At 42.3% G+C, this 27,861-nt stretch overlaps 1 protein-coding gene across 9 annotated transcripts in view; it reads left to right on the plus strand.

The window, feature by feature from the left end:
• Positions 1–27,861, plus strand: part of RIPOR2 (RHO family interacting cell polarization regulator 2) — a 497,105-nt gene that overhangs the window by 263,397 nt on the left and 205,847 nt on the right. For all 9 annotated transcript variants that reach the window (XM_085605987.1, XM_085605982.1, XM_085605983.1 and 6 more), the window contains exons 3-7: positions 8,961–9,116; positions 12,397–12,475; positions 17,470–17,493; positions 18,856–18,909; positions 27,533–27,682. In XM_085605987.1, coding sequence (XP_085462113.1) covers positions 8,961–9,116; positions 12,397–12,475; positions 17,470–17,493; positions 18,856–18,909; positions 27,533–27,682 — 463 coding nt within the window. The remainder of the gene's footprint in view (positions 1–8,960; positions 9,117–12,396; positions 12,476–17,469; positions 17,494–18,855; positions 18,910–27,532; positions 27,683–27,861) is intronic.

Raw genomic sequence — 27,861 nt, forward strand, 5'->3', positions numbered from 1 at the left:
GATGATAGAAAACCCATTCAAAAACTGATGCACAAAAAAAATCTCCTTTTCCTTCCAGTACTTGTAATAGAAAGATCTACCTTTATATTTTAGAAATTTGTTATACCATAGGGTGGAGATTAAAAAACATTGGATAGGGGATAGATCTTTAAGAAATGTATTGTACAGCAATTCACGGGAGTATTTTAATACAGGACTTTTAGACAAAAAGGTGCAGTTGGACATAAATGTAACATGCTGAAACTGAAACTCTTTTAGGAGCGACCGCTCAAAGATAATCCAACGAGGAATAGGCGTATCCCCGAAATCGAAGGCCAATGAGAAAGATTGTTTAATCAAGAAAGCAGAGTGGTATACTTTAAAATTAGGGAAGCGCACTCCCCCCTCTTCTTTGGGGCGAATAAGTTTGTTCAAAGCAATGCGGGAGTGCTTATTGTTCCATAAAAATTTAATACATAGAGAGTTTAATTGGGAAAAGAATGTGTTAGGGATTTTGACAGAGAGCATAGAAACCGTGTAAAGGATATGAGGAGTGACCATCATCTTAATAGTATCTAGTCTACCCCACCATGATAAAAATAAAGGGGACCACACGAGCAGAAGAGATTTCAATTTATTCATTAGTGCGTTAAACGTAAATTTGATAGTATCCGCTACATTAGAGGCAAACCAAATGCCAAGGTATTTAATTTTGGAGGGACACCATGCAAAGGCAGTATCCGCAAACATAAATTGATAACATATCGAATTTAAAGGGAGAACCTCTGTTTTAGATAGGTTAAGTTTGTACCCAGAAATGGAAGAGTAAAGGCGGACTTCCTCTAAAAAAGGGGGAAGGGATTCATTAGGATTGGACATGTATACCAATATATCATCCGCGTAGGCAGATAATTTAGTTTCAACAGAAGCAGAGGCAAAACCTTTAATTTTGGAATTGGTTCTAATACGCTCAAGGAAGGGTTCCAAACACAGGATAAAAAGTAATGGGGAGAGAGGACAACCTTGTCTGGTGCCTCTAGATAGGGGAAAAAATTGAGAAAATTGGTTATTAACAAAAATACTAGCCCTCGGACAAGAGTATAACAGTTTGATAAAAGAAATAAAATTAGGGCCAAAACCAAACCATTGTAGTGTATGAAACATAAACTGCCAATTTATACGATCGAATGCTTTTTCAGCGTCCAGAGACAAAGCAGCCAGAGGATCTTTATAATTTTTACCATGGGACAGGATATTCATGAACATTCTAGCATTATCGGAACCAGTCTACCTTTGACAAAACCCACCTGGTCAGTCTTACTCAGAAGGGGTATGATAGAATCAAGCCGAGACGCAATAATCTTAGCGAAGATCTTGCAGTCGTAATTAATTAGGGAGATTGGGCGAAAATTTTTACAAAAAGAGTGGTCCTTATCAGGCTTAGGGATAATGACGATCAAGGCATCCATAAAGGAGCCAGATGCTTTCGCATCAGTAATGAAGGAATTAAACAGTTGCAATAATTTAGGGGCAAACAAAGATTTGAAAGTACAATAAAACTCTACCGGTAAGCCGTCCGGACCAGGGGCTTTTGACTTCTTTAAAGCTTGTAGGGCAGTAAGTATCTCTTGTAAAGTAATATCCGCCTCTAAAGCGGAAAACTCAGCATTCAGAGACGGGGGAGCAGGGAGTCCAGAAAAAAACTTATCAAGGTTGTGAGAGGAGGGGAATGTGTCGTCTGAATAAAGAGATCGATAATAGTCATGAAAGACCGCTGCAATTTCTTCATCAGAGGACACCAGATTATTGGTGGATTCATCCATGATCGGACCAATGGTCTTACGTTCAGAGCGAATTTTTAAATAATTCGCTAGCATTTTACCTGCTTTATTTTGCCCTCCATGAAATTTAGACTTAATTCTAAGTAAAACATTGCAGGCATCAACAGTCGCAATTTTGTTAAGGTTGGTTTTGGCTGTAATTAAATTCTTAAGTGAGTCAGCATTTTTGGAGGAGAAATAGTCATGTTCTAATTTTTTGAGCTGTTGTAATTGGTCCTCATACTTTTTCACATTGGCCTTCTTTTTCCGGGACACAAAGGAAATAGTGAAAGCACGGAGAGCCGCCTTAAAAGCATCCCAGTTGTTAGGAATGGAAGTGTCTGATGGGTTGTTAAAGGTAAAAAATTCGTTAATAAAGGAGGTGGCTTCTTTAAGATAAACTGTATCCGATAGCAGGTGAGTGTTGAACTTCCAGCGATTAAATTTGGTGGAGGTAAGTGAAAGGTCAAAAACAGCATAGACAGGGGCATGATCTGAGATAAAGATAGAGCCAATTTCAGATTTTTGGATAGATGGAAGAAGGGATTTGCTAACCAAGATATAATCAATTCTGGATCGGGTTTGGTGTACATTAGAAAAGAACGTATATTCCAACAAATCAGGGTTACAGGTTCTCCAGACATCATACATTGGGCGAGAGGCAATGGCCGATTGAAAGGATTTATGGGTCTTATCCGGTTGAAATTTGTACTTTGATAAGCGGTCCGAAAAAGGATCCAACCACTGATTAAAGTCGCCTGCTACAATAATATTAGGACAGTCAGCAATGGAGAGGAGAATTTTGATATCATTCCAAAATTTTGGATCCGGTTTCACAGGGCCATAAATGTTTAACAAAACTAGCGTTTTATTGTATAAAACAATCTTGGCCATTACCCATCGACCTGCATCATCATTTTGAGAAGAAATAATTTGCACAGATAAAGTTTTGTGGAACAGTATGGCAACCCCCCCTTTTTTGTTGACAGCAGGAGAAAAAACAACTTGGCCTACCCACTGCCTTTTTAATTTCAGCGACTCGACATCATTACAATGAGTTTCTTGAAGAAAGGAAATTTGAGAGTTGAGTTTAGATAAATGAGAAATTACCTTTTGTCTTTTAACAGGGTTTCCAAGACCACGGACGTTCCACGTAACAAAATTACACATACGCGAGGGTCAGGGGAATGAGATACACATGATGAGGAAAAACTTCAAGGACAAAACGACACTGGAAGACAAAATGCGCATAGAGGTTACAAAAGGAAGCAACAGAACATAAAACCACATTACTAAAAAAAATCAACAAGCCTTTAGCAATGTAATAAATAAAGAGAGGTCTAAAAGCGTCACAACCGAGGTGAAGTGAAGGGAAAAAAGCAAAGAGGAAACATGGGAAATCTCGAAAGAGGAAAGGAGTGACGCACCAACCAAAGGAAGACTGAAGTAAGAGAGTGTGAGAAAGAACAGGGGAAGGAAAGAAGGTAAGCAGACGTAGAGAGTATAGGAAAGCAGAGAAAGAAAACAGGTCAAGGAAAAGAGTCCAGACCTGAAGGACATCAATAAAAAAGTGAAGTTGGAGCGTGATGAGACTGGAGAGAAGACAGCGGTATAAACCACATGGATAAGATTGGAAGCAGGGATAAACCTGGTACTTGTAAGAAAGGAGCAAAGAAAAGACGATATGAGGGAAAGAAGAGAGAATTGAACAGGAAGAGCCAATAATCGAAGAAGAAAAAACGTGATTAACAAACATACAATACGTAATAGAGCATATGGAAAGCTATATATACGAAGTATCTAAGGTAACCAGAAAAGAGCTGTTGAGAGCACAACACTAAAGCAGCAATAAGAAGAAGCACTCAATGATTAGTGTCCATATTCCGAGAGGAGATGTTATTAAGAAACAGTTTCAATTTTCCCGGGTCATCAAAGGATCTTGTCTGGCCGTCGTGGGTGATCTTGCAGATGGAGGGATGGAGAATGCCATACTGGATATTCAAGTGTCTCATTTGTGGACGCAGTGCAAGGAATTCCTTGCGTCGAGCGTTGGTCGCATTGGAGACATCTTGTGAGATAAAAATATTGTGACCAGACCACGATAGGTGACGTTTAAGTTTAGCTGCTTTAAGTACAGTCATAAGTTCTGTGAACTCCAGAAAAAGCATGATAATACCACGGGGTTTGGTGGAATTCGATTGAAGGCGACCTAAGCGGTGAGCTCTCTGTATATTCAAGGGTGTAGATGACTGAAGGCCCAAGAGATCATGAAGGAATTTTCGAAGGAAAAGCACCATATCAGGACCCTCAATATTCTCTGGCAAGCCAAAAAGACGGAGGTTATTCCTTCGATTACGATTCTCCAAGTCCTCAGTATGGAGCTTTAGTTTGTGAATCTCTTGTTCCAATAACGGTATTTTTGTGGCAACATCCTGAACGTCACTGACGCGCTGTTCTAACTCAGTCACCCTACCTTCCATGACAATCCATCGGTCCTCTATTTGTTGCAATTTTTCGTTCGTGGCGACCATAAAGGGTTGAAGACCACGCACTTCCTCTAGTATATTATCTAGAACTGGACTTTGTGACGAAAGAATAGGTGAAGGCGGGTCATTCTTCTGCCTTTTGGGCTTTGCGCCAGAAAAAGACGTTTTACTTGGAGGATGAGAGTCACTAGACATCTTGGCAATTTGACTAGACACCTTCTTGGCGGGAAAAAATATGCGGAATTCTCTCATACGCTGTAAAATTTGACGAAGAGTCTCATAAAGCCATTACAGCATCACCTTAGAACAAATAAAATAAATAAAGCTGAATCGCATCCAGCCTGTAGCTCTGAAAATACCAGAACATAGGGGTTAATCACGGCTGCTCTGAAGAAAAGACAAAATTATGAGACCTTCTCCTGAGAGAAAAACAGTACAGAACAAGCATGGCCAGGGGATATTGGCAACTGTTGAACTTAGAACAGACTCCCTCTCGGAGAAAAATGAAGCATTAAAGCATCAAGGCATGACTGGATCCAGAAAATGCGTACGCGGTGCTGCAGGAATAAGATACGGGCGCCTCGATACAAAATGGCCACCGTCGAGGATTACCTCAGGAATTCAGACCGCCACGTCTCCGGGTGATAGGAATGATGAAAACAGCCGACGAAGGGCAATTCCGAATCACGACATGTTCCGATGGCAGATTCTTCTGGAGACAGCAACCGCAGCTCGCTGGGAAGCCTTCCACACAGCTACATAGCACCGCGTCCAAGCGGAGCTAATGGAGATCCGCCATCTTCCCTCGGCGTCCAACGTGTTGTATAGTATCTAATATTGACATTTAGAGTACGATGTTTGGCCTATTTGTTGGGGGGGGGGGGCAATTATGTTTCACTTTATTGTGGCATTTATATAGCGCTGACGTAGTCCCGATGGATTGCAGAGCACTTGACGGAGGTCATGAGGTATGCCTGTTGCTTGCAGGTTGGTGTATCACTAGCTGAGCGTTTACAATAGCTTACTGGGACTTTACAGGGCTGGTCTGGCCTTTAGGGCAATCTGGCAGCGCTAAAAGGGCTGGTTTTTCAAGTCCATGTTTGTTGGACTGTATTGTGGTCTGGTGGGCCGGTTTTTACTGTTGAGTTCCCTGATATTACGTCAAACATTGCCAGCAGCAAGCACACATACATGGAGTCTCCCATATCACATGTCTTTACATCTCTAACCTAACTGCACTTCCTACTGCAACGCACTTGGATAACTTGCTGTCTTTTTTTCTTATTCTTTTGTAATTTTCTTTTTTTAATCTAATGTCAGCATTACTGTTATTCACTGTGATTTCGTTTTGTATTATTCTTTCTTGAAAATCAGTAAAAACAATTTGAAAAAAAAAAAAAAAACTACCCCGATTTGCCAATGTGGATCACTGTTTTAGGTATCTGATTTGCTATCGTGAACACTTTTATTTTTGTTTCTGGGCTTATTTTCTGTCCCAGTCTGACCTTGGTTACATTAGTTGCCCTCACAGAGAAACTGAAACATTTTTACTAGGGAGCTAAGGCCCGAGGGGAGTGGAGGTCAGGGAGATGTAGAAAATTGATGGGTGAAATGTGCTAAAACAGGCTACTTGACTATTCATGCTCTCATTACCATGAACTTATCGCACATTTTATTAAAAATGTCTGTGGGCTAATTGGCTAAAAACCAATCATTGTGTCACAACATAAATTATTGTCCCATGGCTAACTTAAGCTCATGTATCGATTTATGTCATGGTTACGTGAATGTTTCCTCGTTTAAAACATGCAATAGAAGAACCCAATATGTGCTCTGTTTACCCTAATGAGTGCACTCACATCTCTGTTTCCTATATCAGAAGAGTTTGACCTACTTTCCTTTTGGAGACCCTTTCTTTGACCCTATGCATAGAAAATACCCTCCTTTCCTTGCATTCGTGTCACCTCCTAAACTGAATGGCAGAAAATGGCAATATTTGTACAGCATTTTGCTTGGAAAAGGAAGCTGTTTACTGCTTAACTTGTGGGACAATAAATGCCAGGGCCCAAAGTTTTGCTCTTGTTGCAGCGGCAATGGCATTTGCACTGCGCAAACCGTTGATGCAAACTCAAGTACAAGCTGTGCATGAACCTCTAGTCCCGAGCTCAGGTTTAACATCAACAATGCATCATTTACAGTGAAGCACATTAGGCCCTAAAAGAATGTCAGAGAGGAGTAGATTTGCAAACCATGAAGGTTTTTTAGCAGATTAGCAAAGTTACAAACTCAAATTATTCATAACTCAATGATCATCATCCATGAACTTTGGTCAGTGTAATTCAAAGCGATTAAAAATATGTCAAATACAATTAATTTTCTCTTCAACATGCTGAGCTAAATGGAAATCAGGAAGGCGATGAGGAATTAAGCAGAAGGTATCAGAAAAAAATCCTCTAAAAGGCAGAATCAAATAAAAATTCAGTCAAGTAAATGTCCTTGGATTTGCTCAGTAGTCTAACTCTTCGAGGAGGAGCAAAGATGCATGGTTCGAGCGAGAGTAGAAAGTGGCATCTGAATCTAACTAGCTCAGCAAGCACAATTAAAACATACAATTCTTGACAAGATGCAGTACTCCCCATGGTTCACAGGGACAGGCGACCAATCAGGATTGAGCATGTCACAGGGGGTCATCCCTCTGCCAGCCATCACACAATAGAAGGTTTCAACTGTGCAACGTGCATGAGATATCTTGTTGAGAGATGATACATCGCCATTAGCCTGTCCTCAGCATAGGTGCAGGATATATTTTTCAGCTTTCAGTGAAACACACATAGATTAGCACTTCTCACAGAAAATAAAACATTTTGTAACAATCTAATTGACTCGCACTACTGCAGCTTGGCTCCTGAAACGAGAGAAAATATACACTTTCATTGTTGGCGTGAGTCACCTTAAATGAGGGCGATATTAACAATGGCTAACTAAATGTCAAAATTACACTTTACGAATGTATATATAATGTGCAGATTAGTATATATGTTATGCAAAATGAAAAATAGTGACAGCACACCACCACAGAAGTTCTGACTACCAAGGCTGCATAGTCTTGATTCAACTTCATGCCTCTTTAGTCCATCACCCGACGGTCCCTGCCTGTTTATCGCACACTTGAAGGTTCTTTTTCATCCCTGCTTTCTCCCTTTGTGTCTGTTGTTTTCTTTCTCTTCCTCCTCCTTTCCCCTTTTTGTGTTTTTGTCCCTCTTGCTGTGGATCAAAGTCTATTGAGGACAAATAAGTGCCGGTTCCCAAACATGAGTGCTGGTGGGCCCCATCTGCAACCACCGAGTCAAGTTAAGCACTGGTGTTATTAATTTAGGATTATAGGAAATAAAAATCTTCCTTGTTTGACATTTTAATGCTCTGTAGGATAAAGTGGTGAAGTGTAGTTGTCAATTTATTTGCAATGAACTCTGTTGTTTTTTTCTTTGTTAAAAAAAAATCAGCAGTTGGTGTTTCTTTTTTCAATCGCAGTATAGTTTATGATTTTATGGGACCAAAGCACGAAATGTTTCCAGCCATGTAACCCACTGCATCTTCGATTTATCGTGGAAATAGCGGTGCGCGAGGATTCTCTCTCAAATTCGAGCTAAATTTCGCTGACTTTTAGTGTAACGAAGTGGTAATGTATCACCGAATGTATGGCGTGTACCCGAAAACCCATTTCTGAACTGAAACGGGGCAACACTAGTGTATTTTAAAATGTTTTTGCTCTATTCACAAACATTTAAGTGCTTCTAACTTTTACACATGTAAGTGCTGCCTATTGATGTACAGAACCAGGATTTTTATTTTCAAATTTCACATTCGTAAACTGCGCCTATTAATATAAAGCATCAACTGTAGAGTTAGCGGCTGGATCATAGGCATTGCATGGAGGTGTGAAAATTCAATGAACCTCCACAAATAGTAATGTTTATTGGTGCTTGCAGTAGTTTCCCACTCTGGATACACGAGCAAATTTCCTTCTGGCAAAGGCAGGAGTGAGTACCATTTAAGGATGAGGGAAAGGGGGCAACTGCTCCATATTTTGATAGGTGTGTTGGGTAGGGGTTTGTCTAGCAGTACTCCAGAAATATTTGTAAATCCCATAAAAGTTATAAATGTACTTCAAACTTACAGGAGTTGAGATTCGTTTTTCCCCCATCATGATCCTTAAGTGAATGTATGCAGCCGCTTGCATGATAATATTGCTACTGATATGAATGCAATTAGAATCCTCGTTATGAGTTCTGGGCCAAATTCCAGTGTTTGTACAGTGATCAAACTTACAAGTCGTGTCATGACCTCGCAGTTTTCCTATGATAGATTCTGGACGGTCAAACCTGCCAAAATGTATCTGGAGAAAAGAGCCGAAAACAGATGCCGAATTTATTTGTGTTAAAAATTGATCCCCCATGTTATCTCCTATTTTCTTTTTAAAAACTCGTAGTAAGTGTCATTTCCCACAGGTGGTAAATACGTCACCTTGGGATAATGGTATTTACTACGTGTAGTAAATGCCCCACCCTGAAGCCACAAAAAATTAATGAGCGCATGTGGGCACTGATCATGCTTATCCTACTCAAGAATGATCTTAAATGTTTTTTTGTTTTTTTACATTTTCTTCATTTTACAGATGTAATTCATTTATCGGGAATAATTCTACTCCAAAAAAGCCTCAAGCAAAGCTGAAGAAAATGCACAATTTAGGTCATAAAAACAACAGCAATCCCAAAGAGCCCCAGCCGCAGAGAGTGGAAGAGGTGTATGCGGCCTTGAAGAACGGACTTGAGTAAGAACTTTGACTAATGCTAACGTCACAGTGTGAAATGGCCTTCTTTCATGTGATTATCACATGGCATGGACAATGACGTCTGAAAGGCAGCACTTGTACAGCTGACCACCGAGTACACTGTCATTCACATACTGAGTGAAGTTACAATGTTCATGTACTTATGTCTATTGCATGTTTGACTGTCATGATAGCACAAAGAGCAGTGTTTTCCAAATGCATAATTCACACGAAAAATGTATATCCGGATGGCATTCACCAACGAGGTGCATAGAAAATGCATACTATGGTGCGATTACATTCTCAACATTTGCCTCGTCTCAAAAAAATGACAAACCCTTAAAAAAACAGTATTCGAGTCAGATGACTCCCTTTGCTCAAATAATAGTCTTAACAAAATACACATATTCCGTCCCATCAGTTGTCTGATGTTATCTGAAAATTGGAACCCCGAATACAAAAATATATTTTGACAGACAAAATGTGCTTTTAAACAACAATTTAACAATTAACAAAGCCTCCAGAATTCCACTTACTGACTTAAGGAAAAAAAAAGTTTTTTTTACTAGAGATTATAAACTTAAAATAACAAATTGGTACAGTATGATATTCTTCCTTCCTATTTCATTGAACATTTCCTAATTGAAAATGCAGATCGTTTTAATATTTTGCTAGAACAAAGAATTTAAAAAAAAATAAGTGAGGGAGAACGTGTAAGTTATGCTACAGTGTTACCATCCCAGGCTTCTGGGGACCTTCACGTGCTAATTGGCCTTCGGGTTCGTGGCTATGTGTCCAGAAGCCCTAAATGACATTTTAGTACATTATGACTTTTTTTTGGTGCATTGTGGTTCAACAATGGCGTTTTGTGGTTCTGACGATATTTACAAGCACTCAAACTTTAGCCTCCAAGTTATTTAACCCTGTAATCCAGAACCCCTTGGTGATAGTCTAGGACAAAATGTCTCATTATCTGTTCCCTGTGTATATAAAGGCACATAGACTCCTCGTATATGGTCCATATCATGCTGTGCCAGAACTAGACATTGTTGTTTGGTATAATGTACAGCCCCAGTCTCACTGTGGTTTATGGGCTACCTCCTGTGGTCTGATTGTGCCAGTACTGGCGACAGTATAAACCAAATGTTTACAAATGTTACCAGGATCAATTACTTTTAAATATGATTCAAGTCCTAAAGGGGAAACGTTGAGAAAATGGCTTCATTTGTGCTAAAGTTTCTGCCGCAAGTGCCCTCTTCCTGGCATTTCAGTTTTTTATGCTGTGCTGGAGATATTCCTGTTTTGAATTTTCAAATCACATGGTTTTTCACTGCCATCCTTTACAAAGGGAGACTACCTGCATGGCATATCAGAACAAGAACCTAATGAGAAGACATCTCCTCCGGCCATCTGTCACTCAAATCCTTTTTTTAAATTTTCATGGGTTAACATATAAACTTGTATTTTTTGTTTTGTTTCTTGTGATTTAAATATGGTGCCCAGAGCACCAAATAGATGCTTCAGTGCAGTAAGTATTGGCAAAGGTGGTCAAATGGAGAAAGGAACAAAATGTAGTGTGGTAGTTTTAGCAGATGCTAGAGAGCTGAACGCCTAGGGACCATAGCGAAGACATCAAGGAGCCAGAGCTTCAAGAGGTCGGGTTGAAGACAAAGATGCAGAGAATACACAATCAGTATATATTTTCGCACTGCATTTTAGTCAAATGCTGAGATGAGGGCTTGAACCGGCTAGTGGTAATGTGTGATGCTGGAAGTTTTGCCTTTTAAGAATGCAGTGAGTAGCTATGTTCTCAGTTCTCCTAAAAGTATAATTATTCCCTCAGGAAAAAAACAGAAGGAAGACACCTGGAGTAGGTCACCAAAATAGGGAAAGTCGCTTCAGAAAGATGTACATAGTTGGCTGATATTCCCCTTTGATTTCACCTGGAATGGAAAAGATCACTGTTTGGAGCGTCACATCAGTAAATCTATAATTTGATTAAAATCGATAGAAAGAGAATTAAAAACTTCATCTTAGCGTAGGTGGATACCTACCAACAAAACTCCAAGGTAATAAATGCATGACTCATGTTAAACAATTAGTTTATATACCATATAAACAGAAGTCGAAGACTGCCAATTATTGTCCAAACAACTATTTAGCCAATATTGTAGGGGAAAATGTAAAATACACCTACATCCTATTCTTTATTTTCCCAACTCTTAAGATCGATCCCAGCAGTTTCTGACATGCAGCTAGATGCTAACAGAGGAGCTACAAGGAACTACCCAAAGCATAGAGCAACTTCACTATTTTCAAGCATATTTTCGCGAGCTAAATGAGGCCATTACCCCACTCTGAACATTTCCCTTTTTATACTTCAGTACGGTAGTGTATTTTCCAACTGCTCTGGATTACTTAGCATTGTACTGCAAATGGAGGAAATCAGCGAAGCACATTCAAATTGCTTGCTTGGCTCTATTCAAATATTTGAAACTTATTTTGACGCTGAAAGCCGCGTTCATGTCATTAGTTTAGACCGTGGGTGCAGCACCACGGAGATGAAGAAGATCTCTGGGGTTTCACAGTGGTGACTGGCCAGTGAGGGGTGGGCATTCTGAGTTCAACCTAGATATAAAGAATTTGTAGTGCATCAGGAAATTTAAGCAGGTCTCCCCACTATGACAGTATACACTCCATTTACCACTAATAAAGTATTTAGAACAAGTGCCACAAACATCTGGTTTATGGAGATTACCTTAATCCAAAGTGGAAAAACCGTGGTAACCATGTAAGCAAGCAGCAGCAAAGCCAACGAGTCTAGGTTCAGTGAGGTTTAATGTTCTAATCTATGCAGACAGAGAATTAGCAGATTAGGTTAGGCACGTGTATGAAATGAAAGTAGTTTGTTTTGAAAGATTTCTTCTACAATACTTCCTCATACTTTAAATTGCAACCATAAGAGAGGCAAAGGGATACTCACTAGCTACTGGCTTGAATACTAGCTTGAAGTGACCGATACATTTTCACTGGGCTAAGGTAAGATGTGCTTGACTAAGTCTAAAGCAAGTGGTTGGAAGAGGATGTTCCAAAAAAGCCTATGGTTGAAGTGACGGACTCCAAGCCCACGCTGTATATTGTAAGACAGGTCTGGAAGTCAGCTGTGTTGTCAAAACCCAAACCTAAGAATGTCTGCCATACAATTCTGTATGGTCATGTGAAGACTATTGGCAACATCAAAATAAGTTGTGAAATTGAAAGACTTGCTTTATTTCAACAGTGAGTATCTGGAAATGCATCAGGGAGAGCTGGATAAGCTGAATGCCCAACTGAAGGACATGAGGAGGAACTCACGGCTGGTAAGACCAGGCTGGGTGGAATCGAAGTTTAGAAAATCTGCACACCATTTATTTTTAACAAACAGGACTCCTTGATTCTTTTTCACGATTGTTCAGCCATTCTTTCAGAAGGCAACCACTTTCTGTTTGACACTTTTTTCCACCCCCCTGCTTATCAGTAATTCTCTACAGCTCTTCATTCCTGTTTGCTCTGAGCTCAGTCATTTTCTTGCTCCTCGTCAGTTTGGCATCAATACGCCCCTCTCCACCCTCCCATGTCGTGGCACCCCAGATCACTTTTGTGAGGAGTTATATGAATTTCTCCAACCCCCACCACCTCTTCCTGCCTCATACTCCATTGTGTCTCTGTGTCTTTCCCATTCTGATTCACCTTGCACTCCATACCTAGTCCTGTGTTTGCTTCCTCTTTCTGTCACTGTGTCACTCCTGCCCTCTAACCCTTTTTGTGTGTCCATGAGTTCTCAAATAGTCATGTCGTAGCTGACTGCTTAAAACTGGTTATGTTCTAATACTTGAATAACAGTAAGGCATCACCGACCATCAGAGGACATCCCTAGAGCAGATGTTGCACTGAGTTCATGGTTGAATATGCATTTGCTCCACTGCGGAATGTAGAGGGGATAATGGCAGTTGATGACAGTTACTACATGTAGGAATATGTTAGAGAAGAGGAATGCTCGCAAGACTGAGCTTTTTAGGGGACTATCAATTACAGCAATTTACGACTGACTGGTGGAGCACCAGGAAGTGAAGGAAGACCAGGAAGGGTTAGTAAGAGATCCAGTTGACTGGTGTGCTAGAGATGCCGGCAGTGACAAGTGTTGTGATCAAGAAATATTAATCTATTGTGACAAATGCACCTAAGATGTTGAGTAGAATGGGAAGAAGTATGAGCCATCGCTACAGAGGGTTGAAAAGTATGTGCCCTGAGAGATAGCATTTGGATTAACTTCAAGATGTTTAAGATTCTTGGAGTGGAAAGGTTGTTAAGAGATGGGTGGTAGTGGCAGGGAGAGGATGGACCCACAGTAGGCTGGTTTCTTTAGTAGTGGCAAGATGACAAGAGTTGCGAGATGTCTGACTTTGATGCAAGAAAGAGGTGAGGCACTAGACCGCTCTGGATGTGACTGTCAGATACTTGATTTTTGGGGGTTAAAAGGATTAAGAAGTATGTGGGATGGGTTTCAGTCTTGAACATAGGAATGAGCTGTGCTGGGTACTAGGAAAGAGAACTGAGAACTACGTAAAGTGGGAGACGGATTTGTAATAGGGAACAAAGGAGGGACAAGGAGCAGTATGATCAAAGAAGAATGGATGCTAGTGATGTAGGGGAACTAGGAGACTGAGTTTGAAGTGGAGAGGTATGATTGAATCACGGTCACCTGGGAAGGGATGATAGGGAGATAATGTTGAGGACAAAGCATTTAAGGTGTGAGTGTTGGAAGAGGATAAGGTCTCCAAAGTATGTTTTGTGGGGTCAACAACAGATAGGAAGGCACTAAGGGTAAGTTATAGGTTAGCCAGATGAACAAGGTTTCATCCACCGTAGGAGTAAGAAATGTTATGTAAGGAGTAGTGCGAGGTGGAAGCTGATTTGACGTTGTTATATACATTGTAAGAGATGGTATTTGGGGAAAACCTGCTATAAACTAGTAGTAGTATCCCTTAAATGTGACTTTATCAACATATTATTCACCCACTATCAACTCGTGTTGCTCAGCACTCTCGGTTCCTTGAAGGTTAAAACTCAATGTATTACCTTGTGAAAGAATCATTGATAAGGCTAATAGGTTTGACTTTAATTGCCAAGCTTTGCCAATGCTTTAATTCTTTGAGTGTTGTTTTGTAAAGTATAAGGTAAACCATTCAAAGATGGCTGCCTATGCATGCATATTCATGCTGAATGTACAGCTGTGCATTTTAGGTTGTTTTGTTGTAGATTACTTAACATTAAAAGGTGGTCACCAGTGCACTTGCATATGTATATATGCCCAGTGCCCATCTTTATATGGTTTTAGTGAAGAATGAAAAAATGTTAAACAGCTGCCTCTACATCCACAGGTATACACACACCTGTCCGGGTGGCCATTTTTAAAATGTGTTTTAATAAAGTGTAACAAAACAATTCAAATATGGCTGCCCAAGCAACTGCATACATGTGTACACTGGATCAGCCATCATAGATTGGTTTTGAAAGGTCATTTCCAAGATGGCCACCGCTGTAGTGCCTGTGTATGTAGGATTCTCCTCTCTGCACTGCAAGCAGCAGAGAGCCTAGTAGCAGTGTCTGAAAAGCTGTTGGGCCCTCACAAAATTAAAAATAAAGTAATTAAACCAAATCTATATTATACAGGCAAAAAGGACTTCTTGGTCCACAAGGCCCTAGCACTTAAGTGAACTATTTTCCTGACACACATATACAGTAAGTATGCTGCCCCTCAGAGTGAGGGGAGCCAGTGGCTGAAGTGGGCTGTCTCATTGCCTAATTTTATCTACTGTAATTGGCGGAAGTGAAAAGTAAATGGCAATACAACAGACCAATGGATAACATGGGCTGAAACAAAAGGTCTTGGCTAATGCCAGACCTAAATATGACACCCTCAAGCAATTCCAATTGTTGCTCACACAATAGAACATAGCTGTGACAGTAAGGGAAAGAAACTGTTTTCCCAAAATGCACAATGTGTATCATCTCCATAGTACACCTAGTGTTCAGCTAATCAGATGGCAGAGACGTAACAGTTTTTTTTCTTTTTCTGTAGAGGTTTTGGATGGCAAATTGAAGAATGAAGGGTGCTGTAGGCCCTAGGCTGTCATCGGTCTGCGATTCCCTTATGTGCATAATGCAGTAAAAGTCCCTTACCTTTACTTTGAACCTCCAGAGTATGTCTCTAGATGTGGGATATGGGTACTATCTAGCATTTTAAGCCAAGGGGCGGAGGAGTGTCACCCACCCTGCTGTCAGTGCAGCAAACATGAGGAATAAAATGGTAATACAATTATTTTATTACCATTTTATTTTTCAGTGCAGCCAGCCCGAGCTAAGTGTCAGGTAGGGGTGGGGCCATTGCTGCTGACTGACAGCAGGGGAGGAGGAGTGGTGCTCACTTGAGTTTAAAGTGCGCATGTCACTTTAGCCGGTTGTCCTGCAATGGCCAGAGCCTGACATGCACACATTAAACGTCTCCATCCCAAGCTGTCTTAGACAGCTGGGTGAAGAGCAGGCACAAGCCTCCATGCCTGTAGGAGCACTGAGCCAGCCCGCTCCAACCAATCCTGGTACCTCTATCACACTGGTTAACAGCATGAGAGCATCATCTGGGTTGGTTAGGGGAGTTGGCTCTGAGACTCCTCACTGCCTTGGAGTTACATAATGCAAGACCGGAATGGAGTAGGTAAGTACTTTTAAAAAAATGTCAATAAAAACAAATAATAATAATAATCTGCCCACTGTCAGGCAGTGTGAGAAACTGACACTACCTTGAGCTTCAAAGACCTCAGTTGTGGTCCGTTATAAACCCTGTTTATAACGGACCACGATTGAGAGCTTTGGGGTTTCCAACACTGCCTGAAAGTATTGAAATATTCTCCCAATCGCCTACCACTTTCAAATATAAGCGGACGCCACTGCACAGTGCCAGGCAGTGCTTAGAATATTCTATCAAGCTACAAGTCTCCTATAGCAGATTTATTTTCATGAATTTCTGTATCTCATAAGCCAAGGATGCAGCTTACAATACCCAGGTGTCGCAATTTTACCAAAGATGTGTGTTTTCAGTGGTGCACTCGCAGAGGACGAAGGAACTAAATTATGGCCTCAAACCTCAACAGTCAATTTAATGTCGAGACGTCTGGTTTGGTGAAGATAAAATCTGAGTGATAGCCACTGTAAAATGAGGCTAAAGCTGCCTCGTGGGGAGCTTAGCAGCAACTGAATCATTTTTGCAACATTTTCTCTCTTAAATCCTGTGTTTTCTTTTCCTTCTGGTTCTGATTATCGGCTGACACTTTACGTAGTGTGTTCTCATTATTTGGCTGTTGGCAAACGTAAGAAAACAGGTCCTAATTGATACCAGTATTGAACATCATGCTATAGATGCACAGGCACATGCCTCAACCATTGTTGCGAGTGTAAATGGTGCGATTCACAAAAATCGGCCGTTTGCGCCCGCAAAAAGGCCATTTGCGATGCATCAAGGTTCAAGGCACTCGCAATTTGAGAATTCGCAATTAATTGCGATTTCTCAAATTGCGATTGTATTTAAGGAATCACATTTTACGATTCCTTACATGCAATCCAAGAACCACTTTAAAAGGGCGATTTCGCTACTAGGGGGCGCAAATTACCATGAAGTTGAACTTGATGGTAATTTTCAAAAACTTTGAAAAATGCACTAAAGTGCATTTTTTAAAGTTGTAGGTTACACACACACACACACACCCTTGAGGCATGTGTGTGCGCAGATCAATTTCAGGGGTGCACAGGGTGTCCTTTTGGCACCCTTGAAATTGCATGCGCAATTTGCGAGTACCTATTGGTACTCGCAAATTGCGCATGAGATCTCCCATTCATTCCTAAGGGCCTGTAGGCCCATAGGAATGAATGGGAAGGCATTCCTTAATTGCGACTCGCAATTAGCGATTCCTACATGCATAGGCTTTTGCAATTCCTTAATTGCGATTCCTTAATAATCACAATTAAGGAATCACAAAAGCCTACATTGTTGCATGTATATACCCAGAGCCTCTGGGTATATATATTGACTTAGAGCAAAGGGTTACTGAATCAGAGTTCTTAAAAGACTCAACTTTTATCTGGGGAAATGCATCAGGTTTTGCCTCCACCTCTTATATTGATCCATCTTCACCATACTGAAAGGGCTGAACTTAAGATCACCACTGTCTCCTAAGGTAACTGGCATTAGAACCATGCATGGTAGCCACATGTCAGATGTGTCCTGTTAATATTCATATATATATTTTTTTTATTGCAGGGAGTCCTGTACGATCTAGATAAGGTAAGTTACTGTCCCGTCTGCTCATGTACCAGTCTCATTGTCTTAGGAAAGAGGTAAAGGGCGGGCACCATGGTGTTATAGGGAGACAACAATGAGAAATGGTGTGTGTCTGAAGTCATTTTGGAAAATGTCAATGGAACAAAGGAACATATTAGACCAGAAGATGCTCTCAGGCAATTGTGTTTAAATATCGTCTATTTAACCTAATTTTATTTAAATAGCTTTTTAAACCTGTCTCTGTATATATATGTGTAAATGCAATTTTTTACAATGTGATGCTTTTAAGATATGTTTACTATCGAATAAAGCCTTATTACTACTACTACTTAGTTTTCCAAATACTCAGCCCCCTTCACGGCAGGCATATTGCACATTCAGAGTCCTATATAATTTATAGATATAAAATATTAGAACCTTCATTACAACTTGGGCTCATATCTACAGTCCTGTTTACACGACAATGAGGACTCCGGATTAGCTTATTGCGCACCATAGAGGTATTTGCCTGCATGGGCCTGCCAGGTTAAACCTGGTGCAAACCGTATGGGCGCCTAGCAGACATTTCAAGTTTGCACACCTCGAAATGGGGGAAACTATCCAGTAGTTGCACTCTTCCCATCTCCAGAACCAAAACATAAACGTATGTGCAACTTGCACAGCTAACGAGTACCAAACATGGCAGTATTAGTATTTAATGTGTGCACAATTTGTTTATGGATTTGAGTGCAAGTTGTAATGAGGGACTGTGATGGATGTTAGAGAGAACACAGAGCATTCCAAGTTTACGCTCTTCACCGCAATGGACGGGGATGACCACAGGGGCATGATTACACCTAGGTTATCTCTGGAGTGTGAAGGAGATTGGAAAAAGATGGGCTAGTCAGCTGAAAAGAGATAGGATTGTGCATGTAGATCTGGGTGGCAGGAAACCTCCATGAAAGTTCAGTCTACTATGAATGTGCTGTTATGGTCCTATTTGTGTGTGTCCCTTTGAGGAGTTATTGCCTTGTGCAGTCACAAATTTCTATTAACTGGAAACTGCTCTATAGTGCAATGTTTCTTACTAATGGAATTGCAGAGAAACAACAAGTTCAGGTTCTGAGCAATGACATTTTTAGAAAAGATGCTGGATTGTGGTATGACGGTACTATTGGAAGCCTACAGTCCCATGTTTGTGTTGATGGTAGTGTGCTGATCTGTGCCAGGCATCCCTTTGTCAATTTAGTCGACCAGAAAGTCCCTTCTAGCTTTAAAAACAAAAAGAGGCATGCTTTTTTAGCACGACCTGCCTAGTTATAATGCCACTAAAATGTTTATATTTTTCGTGTATAATCACATTTTCTGTGACATTTTTTTTTACAGCAAATCAAAACAATTGAAAGGCACATACGAAGACTGGAGTTCCACATCAGCAAGGTAACAGAACACATTTTCACCTTCCTTGATTGTTCTTTTGAATTCATGCTGAAATGATGGTAGACCTGCAACACTGGTTTTGAAAGAATCTATCAAATTGCCAAGGAAGGTGTCCCATATATTTGGGCATCTTTGTAATAATGGTCAAAGAAAGACCAGCGCCTTGATAAGAGCTTGTCCAGACTCCTCATGTGGTTTAGAGCGGATGTTACATACTAACAGACATACTTGGGCACTGTATAAGATGATTGCTTCCCCCGACTCTTGCATGTACTGCAGAACTTGTCATTTCGGGTACCAGAGACATGTTTCTGTAAACTTGATAGACTAGTACGATCTCTATTGTGTAACGGGGGTGCAGTCAAAATCATGCTTGCTTAGCTCAGCTGAGTGTGTGAGGTTGGAGTCTCACTACCTGGTATAAGAAAGTACTACTGGGCAATCCAGTTACTAATGGGTAACCATCCCCAGCAGGAACACTCATAGATGGCAGCAGGACAGAGTGCATTGGGTCATAGGACATACCCCAGGGCAATGTATGGGAGGGGGACCTTGAGAACCCTACTCGAAAGTACAAGAGTAGTTTTAAAGGTTGGGCCACTACTACCAGCTATAGGGGGTGGCAGGATATCCCAACCCATGAAATGCCCTCTTGGGATTAGACACGTACTACATGACTCGGAGCACTGTCAGGGTTCAGAAAATGGAACCAAGAGACCTTTGGAGAATAACGTGCATCAGGTCCTACACAGAAATGCAGGGTGAAGTCGGCCTCATACACGCAGAGTATTTTAAGTACTTACAAGTAAAGCATGATGTTCTGAAATAAAAAGAGAAACTGTCAAATGTCCAGGAGGACTCCCCATTGCAATTCAGATTGCAGGCATCCCTATTAAGGAAACATGATGTATCCTTGATGTACAGAACACTGTGAAGCGCATGCTGCAGCGACTTATGGGCAGATTGGAGAGCGACATATGTCGACTAGTGTATGGTAACTGGACATAAGCGCGCAAGTACCCAAGAGAAGTTACCATCAGATCAGGGTTTAGGCTTCTACAAATAAAAAATTTACATTGAAAATAATTGACCAGAGAAAAGGTGGCACGATTTGGACTTTCAACATACAATAGATGCTTGAGACGATGTGGTCAGGTGGGAACATTCGCCCGCAGGGTGTGGCACTGCCCCTGGATTCAGTCATTCTAGAAGGTTGTCTACTGGTTCACACGGTAAATCTTTGCATCATCAATACCGTGTGCTTGCTGTATTACCCTGTACATTGGCAACCTGGACAGGAAACCGAATGAAGGAAGCAGAATAACAGCTGGCGTAATGTTCAAGTGAGTAGAAAGTCTCTCACCTTTTAGTTGAAGTCACTCTTACTTTCCGACCTACCCACGTCCCTCCGTCCTCCTCCTCCTCCATGGTCCAAATTATACACATCCCCAGCAGGCAGCTGTGAGCCATAACCCGCTTTCATCAGCAAATGGCTGTCGTTAAATATAGCCCCTCTGGGGGATGCGAGGTCACCACAGAGGTCAAGCATGCAGCAAGTGCTGTGAGCGCGCTGCTCTGATAGGGCTATTTTTGAAGCCTGGCACTCCATTGTGTCTGTTCGAGAGACGATAAGCGTCTGTTTGCTTCTGTAAGAGGGCCCGTCATTTCCTGGCTCTTCTAATGTAACTCGCTGTCTTCCAGTAATGTGCTTCCCCAGAGAGACCTGTAGACGTATGTTGCCTTTGAGTAGTGTTGGAGGGGCCTTGGGCCAATGCTCAACTGATTAATGTCTGTGTCAAAAAAGGTTTGGGTTGTACTATTTCATAACCCTAGAAAGTCGTAGTTATGAGGGGTTGCAGCCTTTGGGAAACTGTGGCTGATACGAGGTCTAACAACAACGCTGGAAATCGTCTGCCCAGCCCTGACCTGCCCCAAGCTCAGCAAAGCCAGAGGGCCTGAGCCGCTCTAGAATCCCTCCGCCCTTTAAGCCCTCTATCCTAAAACCATATTCGGGTGTTCCTTTGGTCATCTTGGGCTTTCCTATCTTTAAAAAAAAGTTCGAGTTGAAAACTAATGGTTTCTACCGGAGCCAGTTACCAAGTACGTAGTTTTGGCCGTTTAATGATCTGCCATGGATTGCTTTTGATTCAAGCTGTATCGTAAAAATGGGTACTCCTGTCTGACGGTGTTTTTGTTTTAATTGATATTTTCTATTTAATCGGCAACATTTGCATTGTTTTTTCATCTGATATTTTTAGTAAAAAAATCAAAACCTAACATGACACTTTTTTTTGTATCCAACAGAAACCTTTTAGAACTTTTCAGCTAGCATTTTAATCCGACTGTGTGCTGTCTCAGAAATATATTTAAGTAAACTGGGGTAGTTCATATGCTTCAATTGTTTTAATAGTACTCTTGACTGAATATCCATTTCGGGACACTGTGTCCTAGAACAAGTAGGGGGGGGGGGGGGGTTGCTTGCATTATACGCCAAGTGGACTGAATTTTTGCAGTGGGAGAAACATGACCAACCTGATAAGTGAAGTATACTGTTGCCTCAGATGCGATGACATTGTAATGAATACAAGCTGATGTGTGATGTGGTGAAGGCGCAGTGAGAACTTTCATTGTTGTGGTTGGAACTTCTGGCTGACCGCCCAGAGTAATGCAGCATAGCACTTGGATGGCTTCTTTGTGAGGTATGCTACATTGGTGGTACCTACAAGTTATGTTGTGTGTTGGTATGAGGATTTCTATAGAGCACGTCTCCAGTTTGTATGACCTTGCAGAACTGTGTGCTTTCAAAAATGGGAGTGGTCTCTCACAGCCAATGTTTCCTCACAGACCTGGCAGTGAGTGATCAGATGGTAAGTCGGAATGCTAATGTTGGTCAGAGCCATATGGGAATTAAAAAGTGTCGACTCTGAAAAGCTAACATGCTTTAAAATGCTATTGATCATGATATTTCACGACTTTCCACTTAGAACTAACACATTCTGGTTGCTGTGGTCAGAAAAAAACGTTTTTGCAGGGTAGATATTCAAGAATGACCTTTTAAAGAAATCTGCAGACTCAGCCTTCAAATATAGTCATTTGTGCCTCCATACATGGTCTTCCTGGTATGTGATCATCAGAGGGTAGGATTGGACAACAGATAAGAGTGTCTCTTCAGTTTGCCTCTCTCCCCTGCAAGGCTTTAATCGGAGTTCGGGAATTGGACAATGGGGACAGGAACAGGCTGAAGGTCCAGGCTCGTGGTTCGATCCAGCTATCCCATAGCAGTACTCCTGAGCCCTGAGTATATTTGAAATGAGGGAGCCGGACCATCCTCTCCTCCTGGAGAACCTGATTTCTCCTTTGCTCTCCCAAGTCCTCTTGACGTTTCTGATTATAACTTTTGCCCAGTCACATTTACGATCCTGCTCTCCCCATTATTCAGTCTCTTCCAACGCTATTATCTTTACATTCGTTTCACACTATTACTTCCCTAGATGCATCTCCCTACTCTGTAGTATTTTTTCCCACACCTGATTTCACACTTTCTTCCCAGTCTCCTTATGTTCATGAATTCCCCTTATTTTAATCCTTTCACACCTCTGATCCTCATTCTGGCACGTTCTTAGCTCCCCCTCTCCTAGCCCACTTCACACTCCTAATGTCCCTGCCTCCTCACACTCCTGAGTCTCATTGTCATCATTTAGGCTGGGGCGGCTCCTCTGTTTGAGCGGAGGAGCATCGCTCCACTTAAATCCCCCTAAAGCCCCAGAGATGAAAAATAAAATGGTGTATCATTACCATCTTATTTTTCATCACCCCGTCCTGAACCGCGTGTCAGGACGGGGTGGGGCCTGCTGAGTGGCAGCAGGGAGGAATGGTGGGCAGAGGGCTGCCTATGCACTGCATAAAGTGTCCATGTATCTGTGGCCGTCCATCTTGCGTCATCCAGCCAGACATGTGCACTTTAAACCTCTCAACCCAGCAGTCTTTAGAGAGCATTTGACTGTCGCGTTGCTGGTTTTCCTTCTGCAGACTTTGCCGAAATGACGCACTACCCCACAAAAGAAGCATTTGACTCGGAAGGCAGGACACCACCTCTCATTTGCCATGTGCGTGTGACTCCCGCATCTATAGCAACTGTCTTTGTGGTCACTAGGTGATTTGTTGGGTCCTGTATATTTCGACATCGGCTTCCTGTTGTTTCTGGTCCCAGTAGTGGGTGGAGGTTTGACATTGTGTGCTTTCGTATAGGAGGGGGGTGGGTGCACACTGCCTCACACTCCAGCACTCAGTTTTCCCCGATGCATCATAATAAATGCAGTGCATGATAACACTTTCTTCGGTGTCGGGCTTTAGTTTTTCACCCTTGTTGGTGCAGCTAGTGCTGTGTATCTCTAGACACGTGTTTCAGGATAATTGTCCTTCTTCAGTAGAGAGCAACCCCATATAAAATTCGTTTCCATCTCTACTGATGATGGATGAAATCCAGAAACACGTGTCTAGAGATGTACAGCACTAACCTGCACCAACTTTGGTGGAACACTCCAGTAAAATCTCAAGTAAGCATGTATTAAGAACTGCATTTACCATAATGCTAAGGGGCAAACTGTGCTGAGAGGTGAAGCAGTGTGCTCCCACCCCTTCTTATTGTGTGCTTTCGTGTCAGTCACTCTGCACACGGTGGGTTTGCTCTCACTGTCTCTTTTCACTGCTACTGCGCATCTTTTGGACAATTCTGCCCTCTTCACGATAGCTAGGCATCCCCACTCACCCACAATTTCTCCTGTATATTCGTATTGACAGTGTGCGTTATGATCTGATCTCGCACTAGATCATCATGAAGGTGGCCAGATTTGCAAGTCACTGCCAGCCTTTTCAACGCAGCCACGTAGTCTTCCACTGACTGTGTTTCAGTTTGCTTCCGTTGGAAGAAATTATAACTGTCTATGGTAGTGCAGACAACTGGTTGATAATGACTGTCCAAGTCTTCCAACGCATGTTGAAATACATCTTCATCATTGGGACCCCTAGCCTTTTTTACCATACTGTCGTACACTCTCAAGCCTACCGGCCCCAGATTGTGCAGCAAAATTTTCTTCCTCCCTTTACTCGTGAAGGCTTCTTCCCTTTCATCTTCCAGGGCAGACAGACAGTTCAGGAAGTAGCCCTTCCAATCAGCCCATTTCATAGCCGGTTCGCCCGGCTTCGGCAGGAAAGGAACTGGGTTGGTGAGTGAGAAGGTCTGCACACACATTTTGGCAAAGTAATGGGCCTGGGACTACTGGAACCCCTTCAGGTGGACGCAGAAGCAGTGGGCAAGCAGCACTTGTGGGCAGTAGTGACACTGTGCGACTGGGAGTAGGCCCTGTATGCCCCTCCCGCCGCGTCGCCTGGAGTAAGGACTTGAGTCATCCAGAGCGCCTCACACAGCAAAACTGGGGCAACTTGGCTTGGAAGTTTGTAGAGGCAGGGGCATGTGCTCCCCTGTGATGACTGTGAGGTACACCGCAAGAGGCAATGGGTGACTTGCACACTTGGACAGCAAGGCGTGGGTGGCTGTCCGTGATTTTATGTCCCTGTAGGTGGTTTTCGCCCTCTACATGCACCAGAACGCGCCACAGGCACTTACTGTAGGATTTCCTACACGTGGTGCACACCCTCTGTCTTGGGAACCGGTGCACAGCAGTACCGGTGCCTGACGCAGCTCCTAAAACGTCTGCAGTGAGACTGGTGGGCTCCCGGTGGATGAAAGCAGGAAACGCCATGCTCTGACGGGCGTCCCACTGCTGCACTCCCCCTCCGATCAACCAGACTGGATGTCCGCGTTGGTGCGTGGTGGCCCGATGTCAGCGTGCAGGCGGGGATCGTAGGCTGCAGCCGCTCGAGGTTTCACCACCTCGTCGCCAATTTGTGATTTGGGGTTCCACCCCTGGAATGAAGGCTGCGGAGTCCGTGTAAGGTTTGTAGCTTCTTGATTCTAATTTGGAGGGAGAGCGCGGGGCGTACTGTATTGATGTGCCCCCGTACATAATGGCTGCCGCATCTCCCACAATGCATTGCGCTGGTCAAGTGGTGGTTGGGAGCTAGACCACAACACCACAAGTCACTGTTTTCAGCTACGTCAGCCATCTTGGTTCATTGGAAACACCTCGTTTGTACAAGTCTCAGAAAACATCAGATTAAGAAATGAAAGCCCATGCCTGGAAACGTAGGGGTTGGGAAACATGTCACTAGATCGCAACCCTACTTGCTAGGTTAAATCTGTCTCGTGCTTTTTGATATTGTTCTCATTCTGCCCTGCTGTTTTGCATTGATGCACTTCCCGAACTTGAGTTAAACGTGATTGCATTCGTTCATATATTGAACAAGTGATTACATTAAAAAGCATTGCTTTTCATAAAATCAACCATTGTGCAAAAGAGTGGTCTTTCCTATGATTCCACCAAAGCACTCCATTTTAGATCTCTTTTCAAGTAGAAGTGAAAAAGATTGTGTCCCTGTCAACCACGTTGGATTTTAATTCCATGGCTGTAATGTCATATTTTGAAGTAGATGATACTAACTTTGGCTGACTGTCCTCTGGTTTGTGTGAATTCACAGTTTGGGGCAAGCAACATCGAAACAGTGTTGCTACTAGAAAAGTTGCTGTGCCATGCTGGGGGACGCATATCTGCAGAGTTCCAGCCTGATGGCTCTGGTTGCTTTCACCGCTGCATGACGGGTTTCACCTCTTCCAGCGCCTGCAGCCGCGATGCCTCCTTTCCATAGCACCCGGAGCAGCCCGCTAAAGCCGCGGGCCACAACTCTGCCCGCTGGCTATGTGTGCGTCTTCACTGCTTTGAGACCGCAGCAAGCAGCAGGTCGCCCCAGGAAGGCCCACGGAAGCAGTCCTTCCATCCGTGGATGTCTCGGCAGTCCCGCCCGCAACTAGGCTCCACTGAACTCCAGCGGTGGGTGAGATGGGCCAATGATTCTCTGGAGCCTGTGTCGGTCTCCCTTCGACCTGGGAGAATGGATTGGACATTGTTGCCCCTGCTGCCCGGGTCCCGTGCACATGGACGGCACTGCTGAGCTTCGGAGATCGCCTACCCCCCCCCCCCCCCCCCCACCCGCCCAACTGTCTGGCTCCTCTCCCCTTCTTGTTCCTCCTCCATTGGGTCGGCTCGCTGGCTTTTTTCAGACTTGGCCCTCCTAACTCTTGGACTGGGACTCGTGTGCGCCCCGCCATTTTGGGACCGTCTCCTGTTGTCACTTTTGTCCTTGATCCGCCATCTTGCGAACGTGGTCTCCTCCGTCCCCGCTGGTCTCCAGCTGGGCGACCTCTCGATCGTCGTCCTTCTCCACGGATCTGCTCCCTGTTTGTGACTATTGTTTATACTTCTGGTCTCATCTCCGTTTTCTCTCTCGATCTTTCTCTTTCCTGTCCCTATCTGCTTTTCTTACTTGTTTCTCGCTGACACTCTTGTAAATGCCATGCTCTGTAAAATTGTAATATATAATTGTCCAACCCTAATCACTTTTTAAATGTAATCTTGAGTGTTGTTTTGCAACTTGTATATATGTAATTCTATCCACTAGAATCTGTAGTAGACATTTACTTATTACTGTTCTTGTGTAAGTTTAGAGTTGTTTCTGTTTGTTTCTTCTCCTTGAGTGAATCTTCAACTTGTATTTATGCAACGCTAACCTCTAGTATCTGTAGTAGGCGCATGCACTGACTACTGTTCTTTTGCGATTTAGAGTTGTTCTGTCTGTATCTTTTATGTAACTCATGTACTCCGAAGTCCTTATGTAATGTAACTGGTCCTTTTGTAAAGCGCTCTAACCACTAGTATATGTAGCAGACCTTTGTACTTACTACCATTCCTATGTGATTTAAGAGTTTATCTGTTTGTATCTCTTCCTTGAGTGACTTTACAACTTGTACATTAGCAATTTTTCCCTCCTTTCGCTCCAATTGTACATTTTCAATTTTTGTCCTGTTTTATATCTCCTATGTAACTCCTATAATCCAAAGTCCTTAAGTAATGCAACTGGTTCTTTTTGTAAAGCGCTCTGACACCTTCGGGTAAAGTTCACGCTATATAAAATCACATTAAATAAATAAATTAAATAAAATAGAAGAATCATGCTTAATGTGATTGATTTGTTTGCCTGCTATTTGGCTTTAAGGATTTTCATTGGCCAATACAAGATGATAATTTGCTATTTGGGCTTTGCCTCTCTGGTCGCAATAAACCATGTTTGAGGCCATTTGTTGATCTCTGGCTCCCTCTTGTGGACTGCAGGTCCGGCGCCAGATGGCAAATGTTTATAGTGGCCTTCAATGTTAAATCAAGCTTTTTTTTGTCTGCAAATTAGGACGAGATTTTTATTGAGTTGTATGGGCACTGATTAAAGTAAAATAAGTAACTGTTATTTAACTGTATTATGAAAGTGGTTGTTTTATCTTTTCCTGCCTCTAATAGAAAAGTATTAATTTAACTGAATCAACATTTATTTATTTAATTTTTTTTTAAGTGATTTTTTTATTGTGCCAAACTATCTCCAAACATTATTCTTGTTGCTGGTGCTCCTGTGTCAGGTCTCGGATGTCAGAGCTCTTGTTTTATTTTGTTCTCTGCAGGTGGATGAGTTGTACGAAGCATACTGTATCCAACGGCGCCTGAGGGATGGGGCGAGCAAGATGAAGCAAGCGTTTGCAGCATCTCCTGCCAGCAGAGCAGCTCGAGAGAGCCTGTCTGAAATTCACAAGAGTTACAAGGAGTATACCGAGGTGCTGCCCAAATTCATTAGTACAAGCTGATTACTTTTAGCCACCCTGGCAAACATTACAATGACTACCTACATGCATGCTGTGAGGGCACACACATCAGCAGTTGCCCTCGGATCCAATGTACTGCACAAGAATACACTAAACTTGCTAAAAAGGTTTAATAAAATGGGAAGCATCTT

This window comes from Triturus cristatus, chromosome 5_1 (genome assembly GCF_964204655.1).
Source record: "Triturus cristatus chromosome 5_1, aTriCri1.1, whole genome shotgun sequence".
In the NCBI taxonomy this organism is placed as follows: domain Eukaryota; kingdom Metazoa; phylum Chordata; class Amphibia; order Caudata; family Salamandridae; genus Triturus; species Triturus cristatus.